Here is a 16,456-nt window from a genome sequence, read left to right as displayed (position 1 = left end):
TGGAAATACACTACCACCTCTAATTTCTTTATAAGAGACACACACACAAGTACTAATTACTGGCTACACTGACATTAGGAGAATGGAAATGGCAAACTGTAAGCAAAAACTGAATTATGTTTATGGTTAGGGCTTCCTACTTCCAGGAGCCTGTGTCCCCGTCAAATTCATCCAACAAATAATGGACTCCTACTATGTGCCAGACACTGTGCTAGGTGCCAGGGATACCATTACAGGGACCCTTGCTCCTTCAGAGCTCCTGCCCCCAAATATAACTCTACATGTCCTAAAATAAAGTAGCCTGTAACACTGGGCAAAGGATCATGATGATTTTTTTAAAAAATAAATTTATTTTATTTATTTTTGGCTACGTTGGGTCTTCGAAAGCTGCGCGAGTGCTTTCTCTAGTCATGGCAAGTGGGGGCTACTCTTCATTTCAGTGCACAGGCTTCTTATTGCGGTGGCTTCTCTTGTTGCAGAGCACGGGCTCTAGGCATGTGGGCTTCAGTAGTTGTGGCACGTGGGCTCAATACTTGTGGCCTGCAGAACCTAGAGCGCAGGCTCAGTAGTTGTGGCACACGGGCTTAGCTGCTCTGCGGCATGTGGGATCTTCCTGGACCAGGGCTCAAACCCGTGTCCCCTGCATTGGCAGGCAGATTCTTAACCGCTGCGCCACCGGGAAGTCCCATCATGATTTTTTAATTGAACTCTTCCCTGAGCTACCAATCCACAAACTGGATCATCATTTTGGTTCTCCTTCTGGATGTTTAAGGACTGCTCAGTCTGGTCCACTGTCCTGAGAGGCCTCGAGTTATCCAACTTCCCAATACAGCCAGCTCTTGAAGTGCCAACCTGACTGCATTGCTGTGTTCTGCCGCTGCACCTGACCAACCTGTTCTCTTGGTATGCCTTTAGAACACCAGCCACCCAACAGGCAGCACCGACATCTCACCTGCCTGGACTTCTTCCCACTGCCTGCAGCTGAATCTCCCCACAACAGCCTTCTCTACCCTGCTGGTCCCTCCTAGCTAATTTCAAAGTCACGCAGGCCCAAGTCCTTAGGCCTCTTTGATTCCTCCATCTCCCCCCAGACCCAGTCAAAGCTGCTGAATCTTCTTTCACACATATCTTCTGCAGACATTCTCCTTTCCTTGTTATTTGCACTACTACTTTATCCTCTGTCCATCTCTGACTGCATTTCAACTGTGCTTCCAAAAATAGCCAGATTAATTGTCCACAGTCACAGCTTACGTGTCACTACTACTCAAAAGGTATCTGAGGCTATTTCCTTTACGATAAAATCTCATTGTGCCTTGATTATACTGTGAATTGAACAATATACACATCTAAACCTTTGCTAATACCATTCCTTCTATCTAAAATATTCTTTCTCTTCCCCTTCTCTGTTGGCCCAAATTTTATATTCCCTTCAAAGGCATTTGCCTACCACATTCTCTGTGAAGCCCTCCCTGATCTCACTGCTGGAAGAGCATTCTGAGCAGAGGGACAACCGTGCAAATAATCTGAGCAAGAGCGAATCAAGCAAGATCAGTGCAACTGGATGAGGTGAGAGCATTTTGGAAACAAAATCAGAGAGGTAATGCAAGGCCAGACACCACAGGGCCCTCTTAACCGTTATAAGGACTTTAAGTCTGAACAAAATGGGGATCAACTGCAAGGTTTTCTATATTCCCTACAAAGATGTATGACTTGGATTTCAAAAAGATCATGTTGCCAGTGGTGACAAGAGGAGGTTATATGTAGAGTGGCAGGTGCAGAAGCGAGGAAACTGGTTAAGAGGCTATTATAGTAACCTGGGTAAAAGGGTGATTAGAACCAGGGTGGTGGCAGTGAGAAGAGTCTGAATCTGGATGTCTATGCTGACTGGATGAGGGCTATGAGAACAATAAAGGAGTTAAGAATGATTCCAAGTTGTTAGCCTAAACAAGTGGAAGAGCAGAGGTGTCACTACCTGAGATAAGGGAGAAGACGGTGGCAGGAGCAGGGTTTGAGGTAGAAGGTTTGGTGACAGGTTTTGGACATGATCAGTTTAAGATGTATATCAGGGGCTTCCCTGGTGGCGAAGTGGTTGAGAATCCGCCTGCCAATGAAGGGGACATGGGTTCAAACCCTGGTCCGGGAAGATCCCACATGCCGCAGAGCAACTAAGCCCGTGTGCCACAACTACTAAAGCCCGTGTGCCACAGCTATTGAAGCCTGCACACCTAGAGCCTGTGCTCCGCGACGAAGGGGAGCCCCCACTTGCCGCTAAAGAAAGCTCGTGCCCAGCAACGAAGACCCAAAAAATGCACAAAAAAAGGGATGTGTATCAGACACACAAAGGAAAATGTTGAGTAGAAGTTTATTACTTAAATCTGAAATTCAGGGGAGAGGTTCTGGCTACCAATACACATTTGGGAATTGCCCGAATACAGATCAAGCCAGTTTCATAAAACTTCTGTGATGATGGATATATTCTATATCTGCACTGCCCCATTTGGCAGCCACAAGCCACATATGACTTGAAATGTGGACAGGGTGACTGAGGAACTGAATTGTTAATTTTAGTTAATTTACAGTTAAATAAGCACATGTGGTAAGTGGCTACAAATTGGATGAAACACATATATGTGATTGGATGAGAACCCTGGTGAGTGTAGGTAGAGAAGATTGGGTACTGGGACAAGCCTACCACATGGATTATTTGTGATAGGGAAAAAAAAAAACTCAAATCTCCATCAACAACAGAATAAAAAAATAATTAGTGACATTTTCACATAAGATTGTCTTTCAACAGTGAACACATACATCTATGTGAATGAATCTCAAAAACACTGTTAAATGAAAAATAGTAACTCAGAGAAGAAAATTTTCCATAAAGGTCAACAACAGACAAAACTAAACAATGTACTGTTTAGGAATACATTAAGATTGATAAAGCAATAAAGAAAAATCAAGGGAATTAATATCCAAATTCAGGATAACATCATCTCTTCAGGGGAGGTGAGCACAAAGGGCTTCAAAGTTACCAGAAATTTCCTAAACTAGATGGTGGGTACACAGGTGTTCATTTTGTTATTCTTCTTTGTCCCATACACTCTGGCATGTATAATATTAAATAATTAAAAGAGTAAAAAATTATGAGGGAGTATATGGTTAAATGTAAAATGGGTATTTCAAAATATCTTAAAATCATTAAGTTCAGAAAAAGGAAAGATAACTGTGTGGCCTGTATAAGGTCTAAAAAGGACAGGTTGAGTCATACAAAGAAAAGAGGGAAAGGCATGCTAGAATGGGAATCAACAGGTCATGTACAAGAATCAGTAAATTAGTGAGTCTGACCAGAGAAGAATGACGTTAGGTTAAAAAGTTGGGCTAAGACCAGCTTATGAGATGCTTAAATGCTGGGTCAAGAAGTTTGGACTTGATCTTGAAATAATGCATAACCACTGATGGTGTCTAAACAAGACAACAGCAGTGATAAGCATCAACTAATAGGAAAATAGGAGGCTGGAAAAATCAGTTATGAAACTTGAAGATGTGAGATGTCAGGGAAGATTTATTATTGCCTGAACTAGGATCCTGATGGATAATCAAGTTTACTCCAAGAAACTTTAAGGTGAAAGATTGAAGAGAGTTTGGTCTTGGGAACAGGCAGTGAAGGGAAAAGAGAGATTCATAGATTACTCCAATTTTCAAGCTAAACTGAGAAAATGATAACACCAACATATGCAAAACTAGGAAATTAAACAGAGAAAACCAGTGTTGAAGGAAGACCATTAATTCATTCATGGGATAAATATGTCAAGCAGTGTGATATCTTCCCCTCAGGGAACGGCCTGTGAGTCCTACTTTTTTCTTTCTTTCTTTTTTTTTAGTTACATACTTTTAATGGGCAAAGAGAAAGTATACAGTTCTTTGGGAAGAATAAAAGCTTTTATATCTTTTAACTCTGTAAGAATTTTATAAGTACCATTTTATTTTATTTATTTATTTTTAAATTTATGTATTTATTTATTTATGGCTGCGTTGGGTCTTCATTGCTGTGCGTGGGCTTTCTGTAATTGCAGTGAGTGGGGGCTACTCTTCATTGTGGTGTGCGGGCTTCTCATTGTGGTGGCTTCTCTTGTCACAGAGCACGGGCTCTAGGCGCACGGGCTTCATTAGTTGTGGCACGCGGGCTCAGTAGTTGTGGCTCATGGGCTCTAGAGTGCAGGCTCAGTAGTTGTGGCGCATGGGCTTAGTTGCTCCGTGGCATGTGGGATCTTCCCGGACCAGGGCTCGAACCCGTGTCCACTGCATTAGCAGGCGGATTCTTAACCACTGTGCCACCAGGGAGGCCCAGTACCATTTTAAAAGAAGAGTACTGTGGGGACTTCCCTGGTGGTCCAGTGGCTAAGACTCCACAGTCCCAATGCAGGGGTCCTGGGTTCCATTCCTGGTCAGGGAACTAGATCCCACACGTGTGCCGCAACTAAAGGTCCTGCATGCCTCAATGAAGACCTGGCACAGCCAAATAAATAAATAAATAAATATTTTTTAAAAAAAAGAAAAGAGGAAAACATGATCTACTAATTTTTAGAAAAAGAGTACTGTGAAAATAATACTGAGTTGCTTTTCAAAATAAATTGAAAGAAGGAACAGAACACAAAAATGGAGATGTTCAGTGAAAGGTCAGAGGCGAAGGAATGGACGAGTCACTACATGACTGAACGCTCCTTGAGAACAGAATTTATAACTGACTGTCTTTGCATCCCCCACAGCAATGAGCACAGTGAGTGATCACTACAGAACAGACATTCAAGTAAGGCTGAATGAACAGACAGAAGAGTGAGGGCAGACTGAAGACAAGCCAGTTAGGAAGACCCTACCCAAGCCTTCAGAACCCAACATACCTTAGAGGATCTAACCCTATGGAAAGAGAGTTCAGCCTTCTCACCCTGGCTGAAAGGTAGGCTGAGCCTCTGATACCTGTTTAGGAGATCTAAAATACCAACAGGAAAACGGAAAGGAAACCCATTCTCAAGGAAACATATACTGAACTTCTGCTCCCCACATTACTCCCTAATGAGACTGTGCCCAACTCTTAACCTTTAAGGCAGATAGGCAGAATGTAACTTTTTATGTTTATGGCTAATGCTAAAGATATTCAAGGGCATCCGGTCCTTTTAAATTGTTAAAAGACATTGTTCTGGTTAAAAGTGGTTTAAAAGCCTGAATCTTAATAGGTAGCCCCACCTAGCAAACCACTGTTTCTTAAGCCTGTAGAACAGAGAAATGCAAAGTAGAGCTACCTGCAAAGTGAGATGACTGATGCTCAGGTGTTTCAACTGGTTGCCAGGAACTGGGCTATTACCTCCAGGTTCCCCTAGGTTCAGATGATTCTGCAGAGCTCCTGTTTATCCAATATGGCTGAACAGAGAACAATGAGGCTGCTTTTAAAATGAACTGATCTTATACAAATGCTGTAAGACCACTCCTTTCTCAAGAGGTTAGAACAGGAAACGAATGCCCAAACACTGGCAAAGGCAGTATAAAATAACAGTTAAGAGCTCAGGCTCTGGCACCAGATAGACACAGGTTAAATCCCAGCTCTTCCAGTAAACAGCTATGTAACCATCTCAGTTAACGCATTCGTCCTACTATGTAGAGTAGGATTCAGTACCTTCCTTAAGATCGGAATATATGGTAACTTCCGGTGTTAGTATGTTCCTTCCTAAAACTACACCCTGATCCCTTTGATTGGACCTGCATTTTCCTTACTAGCCTCAGCCACTAATTTTTAGTGTAGAGCTTTCTAAATGGTTGATCTCATTTATTACGCTTTGAGTCTCGAATTTCCCTCTCTGAGAACCACCATATTTTGAAGCTCTGGTTGTTCAACCCATGCCCTGGACTTCATCAATGAAAGTGAAGAACAGTGGCAGAAAACCATAGAGAAAAGTGAACTGTAAGTTGAACATATAAACCTTTTAGTTGTATAAAACTTAAAATTGATGCTTTCTTTAAAATCACAAATTCTGTACACTGGAGATAAGGTGGAGCGAAACACAGCCTATTAGCAACAATTTTAAAAAGTGTTCTGACATGAAGGAGGCCCAGGGAGGTACCCTGCCTATGCTCAGCACCTCCACTTCCCTTTCTAAACTCAGGGATCTTTTTGCATGTTGTAGTGGATTCTGGGGTGTAGCAGGAAACAGAAGAGGGAAAAGAAGTTCCACAGATTCTTCATTTGCATTAGGCCTCCTTTAGTACCACTACTACTATCCTAGTTCTGGCAGTAAAGACTAAGGCCCAACCAGTTTCTCTGCCTCAGGCCTCTCCAGTCTCTTACAATCCTGCACACAGCTACCAAACTAGTTTCCTAAACAACCAGTTTCATTAGATCACTTCCCACCTCAAAAACTCCTAATGGCTCCCTACCAATTATTAACCAGAAAAAGCCCAAATAAAATCCAAAGGTCAAGCTAGTATTATCCTACTTTTATAACACAGGACTTGTTTCTTCTTAATTCCCCCAAGGAAATTCTCTAAGGCTCCGACTAATCTGCTCACCGTCCTCCCAACACAGACAGGCTAACCTGCACACCTAGGTAGGATTACACCCACCTTCTGCCTTTCCTTCAAAGGTCAGCCCAGACCCCCTCCTCTATCTTTGTCCCGCACCATGCTCCTAAAACACATCCTGCGCAGCTTCTGACCCTCTCAGTTGGCTATGCTCTCGTGGCATCTCAATCCGCTCCAGCAATTATGAAGGCAGACGATATTACACAGAGGGTCATCACTGTACCCTGCACTTATTAGGTCCCAGATAGTTGTTAAACCAGACGAAGAGTTCAAATAATGTACCTAAGTAGGGCAAGACAATACTGCCCATCTTTGCCAATTCCTCTTTATTCACAGTAAAGGGTATTCAGCGCTCGCTACAACGCTGAAAATTTCTAGTACACACAGAGCAGCCAAGTGGAGAGAGCACGCCACCGGATGGCAAAAACCTGCGTCCCAATCCTGGTTTCTGCCACAATCTCTCCTGGGCCTCGGTTGTCTCAGGTGTAAAACAAGGGAGCTGCGGTGAAGGATCCCAGGGTATCTTTCGGCTCCCAAATTCCCTCCCACAGTAAAGCCAATACTCGGCTACTCGCTAAGGCGGAGGGAGGCAAACTTTTACACTTCCCAAGGCTGGCATTTCCACAGAGGAGTGGAAACTCAGTCCGCAGAAGAAAAAGCGGAGCTGAGAGGAAGGTGAGAAGCGGTCTCCCTGGACTCGGATCCTTTACCCCATAGCAAGGGACAGTCCGCCTCGGCTTCCCAGTCACTCACAGGAAGACTCTGCCCAGAGTGGCGCGGCCCTGCGCGGCTCCCGGCAGCGGGCCGGGGTTACTGTCCGCGCCCGCGCCCCGCGCCCCCCGCGCCCCGCGCCCCCCGCCCCTCGCACTTGTGACACACGCCCGCTGACCCCGGGTCACAGCCTCCGTCCGCCCTCACCGCCCGAGGGACACCCTCCTCTCCGGGCAAGGGCCCTAGCTCCCGCCCCGCGAGCTCCCGCCCCGCGAGCTCCCGGGCCCCGTGCGGCCTCAGTGCGGCCGTCCGGGCCCCAGGCCGGCGGGACAGGCGGCGTGAGGGGCGGCGGCTTTAAGTGCTGAATCACCACTTTGCAACCCGAGCTCCAAACCACCGTGACCCAAGGGCCCCGAGGGCCCAGGCGCTCCGCTCGGCTCACCCACAGAGGCGCTCCGGAGGGGGCAGGTGGGCGCCGAGGACCGAGCGGAAGGTGCTGGACAGCGCGGAGTGCAGCAGCCACGTTAGCCGGTACCGCATACCCCAGCGCAGCCGCCGGGACCACAGCGAACGCTTCCTTCTTGCGCCGGAGCCGGCCTTGCTCACTGCGCATGCTCGGTCCGCCGCGCCGCGCCGCCTCCCGGGAGCCTCCGAGCGGCCGCCTCCCCGGGTTTTGCCTGGAGCCCGACAGGGCGGGGACGGAGGGCGGCCAGGGCCAGAGCTGGCGGGCGGGACGGAGTCTGGCCAGGGAGCTGTGGGAACCCAGCCGTCAGGCTTCCCGGGGCGGGGAGGGGCCCGGCCGGCTCACGCCAGGCGCACGCGTGAGGGTGGCGATGTGTATCTGGCTCTGTGTTAGCAGGGGTCAGGGAGCTCACGAATACCGTGAGGACACAAGGGACCACGTTTGCGGAGGCGCCCTCATTGGCTGTCGGCCCCGGCAGTGCAGGTGTTGGAACAAGGTCTGCGAACTAGGCGACCTCGCACAAAACCAGTCGGCGGCGGGCGCGCGGCCCGCGGGCTCCCTCTAGAGCGCGGTGGGGACGTGGACCGCGGGGTAGGGGACCGGGAAGAAGTTAGACTCGAGGGCCCCCCCAGATGGAGGCCGGGACCCTGGGAGGAGTTTCCATCCTGGGAAACTAGCAGCCCTTCAAGAGCAAGGTGGAGATGGGACAGGCCACAACAAAACAAGGCTTTCGGGGGTTTACAAATCTAGAGTAGAAACTACCGCTCTGTACTACTACTATATATTTTTTAAAAACATTTATATGTAGTACTACTACTATTGTTAGTGTACTTCAGTCACTATTCGTAAGACAAGACTTTTTTCCTCCCGATGGCTTTCTGCTGTTTTGCACCCGAAAATAATTTAATAGTTGTTATGAATCAGACTTTCCGTCACGTTATTTTACAGGGGTCTTTAAAGAAAAGCGAAATTAGGGTCAGCAACTCTCTAGCTTAAGTGCTTTTAGGTTCTTGATGTGGCAGACCGGAGACTACAGCCGAAGACAGTGCTCTGAATCCTATTATAGCTTCAAATGGGAATTCAGGAGAAGGATTCCTTAATCAAGTGGTTGCTTCATCAAAGAGGTACTCGGGCATCTTTTTTACCAGTTTCTGCTAAAGGCAAACGTTGGATGGACGAAAACTGAGATAGCAGAGAGAAGGAAGCACTCCTAGTACAGTGTAAGGTAAAATTTCACAATGTTACTTTCTAGTTCCAGCCCATCTGTATTAGTTTCCTGTGGTTGCCATAACAAATTACCACAAATTTAGTGGCTTAAAACAACAGAAATTTATTCTCTCACATCCTGGCTGCCAGAAGTCCAAATCAAGATGTTGGCAGGGCTGCACTCCCTGCAGAAGGTCTTAGGGGAGAATCCGTTCTTTGCCTCTTTCAGCTTCCGTGGCTTAAGGCCATATCACTCCAATGTCTGCCTCCGTCTTTACATTGCCTTCTCTTCTGTGTCTTTTTTCTTTTGTCTCTTATTAGGACATTTGTCATTGGATTTAGGGCACAATCAGGTAATCCAGGATGATCTCATCTCATCCTTAACTTAATTACATCTGCAAAGACACTTTTTCCAAATAATGTAACACAGGCTACTGGGTTTAGGACGTAGACATATCTTTTGGGGGGCCGTTACTCACCCCACCTTTCTAGCCTCTACACCTGCCATCCACCAACTCCAATTCACACAGCTGTCACAGCTAATTGATGCTTACAACAATACTAACTTGTCAGTGCTCTTTCAAGCCCTATTGAAAAGGCATTGCCTTTACAAAACTTCAATTCCATTCCTCACATACCCCATTGGAAGTAACATTCTGATCTGAGCCGCCACTCTCTAAAGGCATTTATTTGACTCTTAACCTTCCATATGGGTAAGAAGCAGTAGATTAGGAATGATGTCTTTATCATTTTTGTATATCATCTGGCAGCAAGCACAATGCTTAGGCAATGCTTGTCAAGTGCATGTTTGCTGAATCTTATTAAGCCTCTAGATGTAACTACCATTTATAGGAAATACAGGGGACAAATGTGTTAACTTACACCATAAGGATACAATCAGCAAAGTTTAGAATGTTTGGAACATTACACAACAAATGACTCTATTACTTTGACAAATTGCAAAATAAAAAAGAGGAAGGAGAAGCCTATGGATTAAAAGGGACTTAGAATTGTCAAGCTATGACAAGCTGTTATAAAATTTGAATGAAAATGCAAAGGGCCAGGAAGACCCAAGCCAATCTTGAAGCAGAATCAGAAACACTTACGCTACCAAATTTTTTCTTTTTTCTTCTTTCTTTTTTGCCACACCACGAGGCTTGTGGGATCTTAGTTCCCTGACCAGGGATTGAACCCGTGCCCTCGTCAGTGAGAGCACAGAGTCCTAACCACTGGACTGCCAGTAAATTCCCACCACCAAATATTAAAAGTTACTATTAAGCTATAGTAATTGAGATAATATGTTAATGGCATGAGGGCAGACAAATAGGCCATGGAAAACTATTTAGTAGTATCTACTAAAGCTGCACACATGCATATGTTATGATCCAGCAATTCCACCTTTATACTCAGAAATGTGAACACACATCCACAAAAATACATGCACTAGAATGTTCATAGCAGCATAATTATTAATAGTCCCAAACTGGAAACAGTTCAAATGCCATCAAGAGTAAAATGCACAGGAAAAGTAAACTGGGGAATAGTCACACAATGGAATACTATACAGTGATGAAAATGGACATACAAAAATTACACTGGACAATATGAATGAATCTCACAAACGTGATGAAAGAAGCCAGACCCAAAAGAGTATATACTATATGTGTCCATGCTCTTTCAAGCCCTATTGAAACCAGACCAAACTAATCTATAGTATTAGAAGTCAGGTTAGCGAGTACTCTGGGGTCTGCAGTGACTGAAAGAGAATGCAGGGAGCTTGTTTCACATGGGTGTGTTCAGTTTTTGAAAATTGAGCTTATGATTTATATACCTTTCTTTTTGCAATACTTCAATAAAATCTTCAAAAACAGATTGTCTTCAAAATGCAAAGCAAGAGGGCTTCCCTGGTGGCGCAGTGGTTGAGAGTCCGCCTGCCGATGCAGGGGACGTGGGCTTGTGCCCCGGTCCGGGAAGATCCCACATGCCGCGGAGCGGCTGGGCCCGTGAACCATGGCCGCTGAGCCTGCGCATCCGGAGCCTGTGCTCCGCAACGGGAGAGGCCACAACAGTGAGAGGCCCGCGTACCGCAAAAAAAAAAAAAAAAAAGCAAAGCAAGAAAAGAGACATTAACCAAATGAAATGCTTGGTTCTTGTTTAAATCCTGATTTGAACAAACCATTGTGGAAAAGAAATGTTTATGAGACAATTAGGAAAGTAAGAACACTGACTAGAATTTTGATGATATTAAATAATCAATTTGGGGGTTATGTTAGTGGCTGTTCACAGCAACTTTTTTTTTTTTTATTTGCGGTACGCGGGCCTCTCACTGTTGTGGCCTCTCCCGTTGCGGAGCACAGGCTCTGGATGTGCAGGCTCAGCGGCCATGGCTCACGGGCCCAGCCGCTCCGCGGCATGTGGGATCTTCCCGGACTGGGGCACGAACCCGTGTCCCCTGCATCGGCAGGCGGACTCTCAACAACTGCGCCACCAGGGAAGCCCCATGAACACTTTTTTAGTGCTTGGAAGAATGTTTAAGTTATGTTAAATAAAAATTCAGGTTGTGAAACTACATATTTAACTATGATTTCAATTACTAAAAACATAGACATTGGAAAGAAATACATCAAAATATTAATAGTAATCACTAGGTAGTGGCAATCTATTATATATATATATATATATATATATATATATATATATATATATATATATATATATAGGAGTTTAAGAAAGAAAGAACAGAAAAAAAAAAAAGGAAACCAGTAGAAATATTCAATGGATACTTCAAAATTATTTTCCAGAACTGAAGGAAATGAGTTGCCTGAGTGAAAGGATTCACCAAATGTCAGCTCAGTGGGTGAAAACAGATGCGCACCAAGTCAGATTATTGCAGAGTTTCAGCACGTTGAAGGGAGAGAGAAGATTATTTAAGGTTCCAGAGAGAGAGAGAGAGAAAAAAAAAAAAAAGGCCACAAACAAATGACTGGGAGTCAGAATGGCTATGGACTTCTCAGCAGGAGCAGAACCTAGAAAACACTGTCTTCAAAGTTCTGGGGCAGCAATGCCCTTGTCCTAATGGTGGCACAAAAGCAGGAGAGTTCCCACTCTTCAGGGGCTATATGTGGTTGCACAATAGGTACATCAGAAGTAACTCATATAAATCAAAGTCTGGAGGGCTCTTCCCACGTGTTTTTCTCTGTGTGAAACCCCTGGACCTTTGCACATCCCAGAGTGTGAGTTGTGGGGGGGATCTGCAATAGTAATCAAGGTTGAAGTTTCCAGGTGGAAGAGGAACTTAGGGTCACCTTTAATATCATTTAAATAAAATAAAGTAATGTGATATTTCTTACACCACCCAAGATCGTGGTTGCAAAATCATATCTGCTATAATAGTTTTTAGGGTAAAATTTAAGGACATAAAAATTATAGTAATAATCATGGGTATAAACTAATTACTATGGAAAATCAAATGTTGGTGAGTTGGTGGTTTATAGAAAACACTAAGTTCTCCAGATTACTAATAACTTCCAACAGGTTTCACATAGAAGGTCCAAGATAGTAGCAAACGCCTGCCATCCTTAAATTATTCTTCGAAAAGACCTAGCTTCCTGCTTGGAAGGAAATACAGTGAGAACAAAACACAGATTTACATTTCAATAATTCTGCACTAGGTTAGTAGGATGCCTATTTAAAATGCTTTTCTTTATTGTGAAGGTAAAAATAAAGCTCTGAAATGAACAGAAGCACTTTTTTTTTCAAGGTTTTAAAGACTATTTTTTTTAAGACCAGTTTTATGTACACAGGAAAAGCGAGAGAAAGTTTCCGAGATAGCCCATACACTCCCCGGCCCTGCACTTGCATGGCCTGCCCTACTATCAACATCCTCCACAAAAGAGGTACATTTCCTACAATTGATGAACCCACACTGAAACATCACTACTACCCAAAGTGCATAGTTTACATTAGAGTTCACTCTTGATGTTGTATATTCTACGGGTTTGGACAAATATATAATGACATGTATCCATCATTATAGTATAATACATAGTATTTTCACTGCCCTAAAAATCCTCTGTGCCCTGCCTATTCATCCCTACTTCCCCTCTAACTCCTGGCAACCACTGCTCTTTTTACTGTCTCCATAGTTTTGCCTTTTCCAGAATGTCATATAGTTGGAATTATTCAGTATGAAGCTTTTTCAGATTGGCTTCTTTCTTTTAGGAATACACATTTAAGTTTCCTCCATGTGTTTTCATGGCTTGATAGCTCATTGCTTTTCATGGCTGAACAATATTCAATTCTTTGGATATATCACTTACTAAAAGGATATGTTGGCAGCTTTTAAGTTTTGGCAATTATGAATAAAGCTGCTATAAATATCCACAGGCAGGTTTTTGTGTGGACATAAGTGTTCAGTCTCTTTGGGTATATACAGTGGTCCGTCAGTACCCACAGGCACTGGTTCCAGGACTCTCGTGGATACCAAAATCTGCGGATGCTCAAGTCCCTTATATAACTTGGTATAGTGTAGGTGGTCCTCCATATTAGCAGGTTCCACATCCTTGGATTCAACCAACCACAGATCAAAAATCGATCTACAGGGCTTCCCTGGTGGCACAGTGGATAAGAATCTGCCTGCCAATGACGGACACACGGGTTCAAGCCCTGGTCTGGGAAGATCCCACGTGCTGCCGAGCAACTAAGCCGTGCGCCACAACTACTGCGACTGCACTCTAGAGCCCGTGAGCCACAACTACTGAAGCCCGGGCGCCTAGAGACCGTGCTCCACAACAAGAGAGGCCACCGCAATGAGAGGCCCGCGCACCACAACGAAGAGTAGCCCCCGCTCGCCGCAACTAGAGAAAAACCTGCGTGCAGAAACAAAGACCCAACGCAGCCAAACATTTTTTTTAATTAAAAAAAAAAAGATTAAAAATAAAAATCGATCTACAGGGAATTCCCTGGCAGTCCAGTGGTTAAGACTCCCACTTTCACTGCCACGGGCACAGGTTCGATCCCTGGTTGGGGAACTAGGATTCCACAAGCTGCATGGTGTGGCCAAAAAAACAAAAAATGAAACAAAAACAAACAAACAAAAATCGATCTACATCTGTGATCCACTATGAGTTAATTTTTGTGAAGAGTGTAAGGTCTGTGTCTAGAGTCATATTTTTTGTCAGAAACACTTTCTGTGTTTAAAAATTAATCACTGTAGAGAGAAGATGCAGAAGTACTTCTGTTTCAAATACCAAAAATCACACTGAAGAATTTTTTTACTGAGATATAATTCACTTACCATAACATTTGCCATTTAAAAGTGTACAATTTAGTGGTTTCTAGTATATTAACAAGGTTGTGCAACCATCACCACTAATTTCAGAATATTTTAATCACCCCTAAAAGAAACACAATCAGCAGTCACCACCACCCCAATGCCACCCTCCCCCAGACCCTGGTAACCACTAATCTACTTTCTGTCTTTACGAATTTTCTTATTTTGAACACTTTATTTTTTTTTTATTAAAATTATTTATTTATTTGGCCATGTCAGGTCTTAGCTGCCGCATGCGGGGTCTAATTCCCTGACCAGGGATTGAACCCAAGCCCCCTGCACTGGGAACGTGGAGTCTTAGCCACTAGACCACCAGGGAAGTCCTCTGAACATTTTATACAAATGGAATTATACAATATGTCGTCTTTTGTGTCTGGCTTCTTTCACTTAGCATAGTCTTTTCAAGGTTTATCCATGTTGTAGCATGTATCAATACTTTATTCCTTTTTACTGTAGAATAGTAAGTAGTCCATTGCTTAGATATACCACATTTTTAAAACATCCATTCATCAGTTGATGGTCATGTGGGTTGTTTCCACTTTTTTTCCTATTATGAATAATGCTGCAATTGAATATTTGTGTACAGTTTTTATGTGGACATTTGTTTTCATTTCTACTGAGTGTATACCTAGAAGTGGATTTCCTGGGTCATGTGGTAACTCTCCGTTTAAACTTTTGAGGAACTGCAATACTGTTTTGCAAAGTGGCTGCACCATTTTGCATTCCCACCAGCAATGTGTGTGGATTCCAATTTCTCCACATCCTTACACTTGTTATTATCCATTTCTAAAAAAATATAGCCATCCTAGTGTATGTGAGGTGGTATCTCCACACTGAGATTTTAAAAAGTATTTGTGGAATAATTACTGATTGTAGACTAAATACTGATTGTAGAACAAATATTGATTATTTTAATCAGTGAGTTTTTTTTGTTTTTTTTTTTTGCGGTACGCGGGCCTCTCACTGTTGTGGCCTCTCCCGTTGCGGAGCACAGGCTCCGGACGCGCAGGCTCAGCGGCCATGGCTCACGGGACCAGCCGCTCCGCGGCATGTGGGATCTTCCCGAACCGGGGCACGAACCCGTGTCTCCTGCATCAGCAGGCAGACTCTCAACCACTGCGCCACCAGGGAAGCCCAATCAGTGAGTTTTTCAAAGCCCAAAGTTCAGTTATTTCTGAAGTGATTAATGAGAGTGTAATTAATGAATTATCACTATCTCCTACTCTAGCCATGTTTTATGACTTCACACAAGTATCTATATCAAGTTACACAACCCAGACAATTATACAAATATTGGATGATTGTGTTTGTGATGGATATAAACGGGCTATACAATAAAACCACTGACCGCTAGAGGGTCCCGTGTAACAGCTCACAGAAAGAGAAATCTACTTTTGATAGAGAACACAGTAAAGCTACGTTAAAAAAATTTTTTTTTTTGGCTGCACGGCATGGCATGCGGGATCTTAGTTCCCTGACCAGGGATCAAACCGGTGGAAGTGGAAGTGCAGAGTCTTAACCACTGGACTGCCAGGGTAGTCCCTAGCTACATTTAATCCTTTTTTAAAAAAATACATTTATTTACTTATTTATTTATGGCTGTGTTGGGTCTTCGTTGCTGCTCGTGGGCTTCTCTAGTTGCGGAGAGCGGGAGCTACTCTTCGTTGCAGTGCGTGGGCTTCTCATTTTGGTGGCTTTTCTTGTTGCGGAGCGCCGGTTCTAGGCGCGCAGGCTCAGTAGTTGTGGTTCGCAGGCTCAGTAGTTGGGGCACACGGGCTTAGTTGCTCCGCGGCATGTGGGATCTTCCCAGACCAGGGCTCAAACCCGTGTCCCCTGCATTGGCAGGCGGATTCTTATCCACTGTGCCACCAGGGAAGTCCACTACATTTAATCTTATTTGGGATATTTGTATTGGCTTGTTTAATCAGCTAACCAAAGCTCTTAAAAAAAAATTAGAGTATAAATTCAGGTTCCTTATCAGCATTAAGGCATTTAACAGAACAGCATCAAAATAAATAAGGTATTTTTATGATATTCTTCCTGTGGTAGGCTGAATAACAGTCCCCCCAAAGATATTTATATCCTAATCCTTTTGAATGTTACCTTATGAAACAAAAAAGGACTTTGCAGATGTGATTAAATTAAGGATCTTTAGATGGGGGGGAGTATTCTGGATG

The 16,456-nt window shown here is 44.0% G+C and overlaps 1 protein-coding gene across 9 annotated transcripts in view; it reads right to left on the bottom strand.

Moving 5' to 3' along the window:
- The window catches only part of IDE (insulin degrading enzyme), a 113,198-nt gene extending 105,307 nt beyond the window's left edge, over nucleotides 1-7,891 (bottom strand). For 3 of the 9 annotated variants that reach the window (XR_012326989.1, XM_019939570.3, XM_019939566.2), the window contains exon 1: nucleotides 7,725-7,884. Coding sequence is in view for 7 of the 9 variants with exons in the window: in XM_019939570.3 (XP_019795129.1) it covers nucleotides 7,725-7,818 (94 nt within the window). In the remaining 2 variants the exon portion in view is untranslated. Of the gene's footprint in view, nucleotides 1-7,720 lie in introns of all 9 variants that reach the window. The other 6 variants (XM_019939567.3, XM_019939569.2, XM_073794190.1 and 3 more) reach the window with 6 other exon arrangements.
- Between the last annotated feature and the right edge of the window lie 8,565 nt (nucleotides 7,892-16,456).

The sequence above is a fragment of the Tursiops truncatus genome, chromosome 16 (genome assembly GCF_011762595.2).
Source record: "Tursiops truncatus isolate mTurTru1 chromosome 16, mTurTru1.mat.Y, whole genome shotgun sequence".
Classification (NCBI taxonomy): Eukaryota; Metazoa; Chordata; class Mammalia; order Artiodactyla; family Delphinidae; genus Tursiops; species Tursiops truncatus.
Note: the sequence above shows the minus strand (reverse complement) of the source record. Positions and strands in the feature narration are given on the sequence as shown.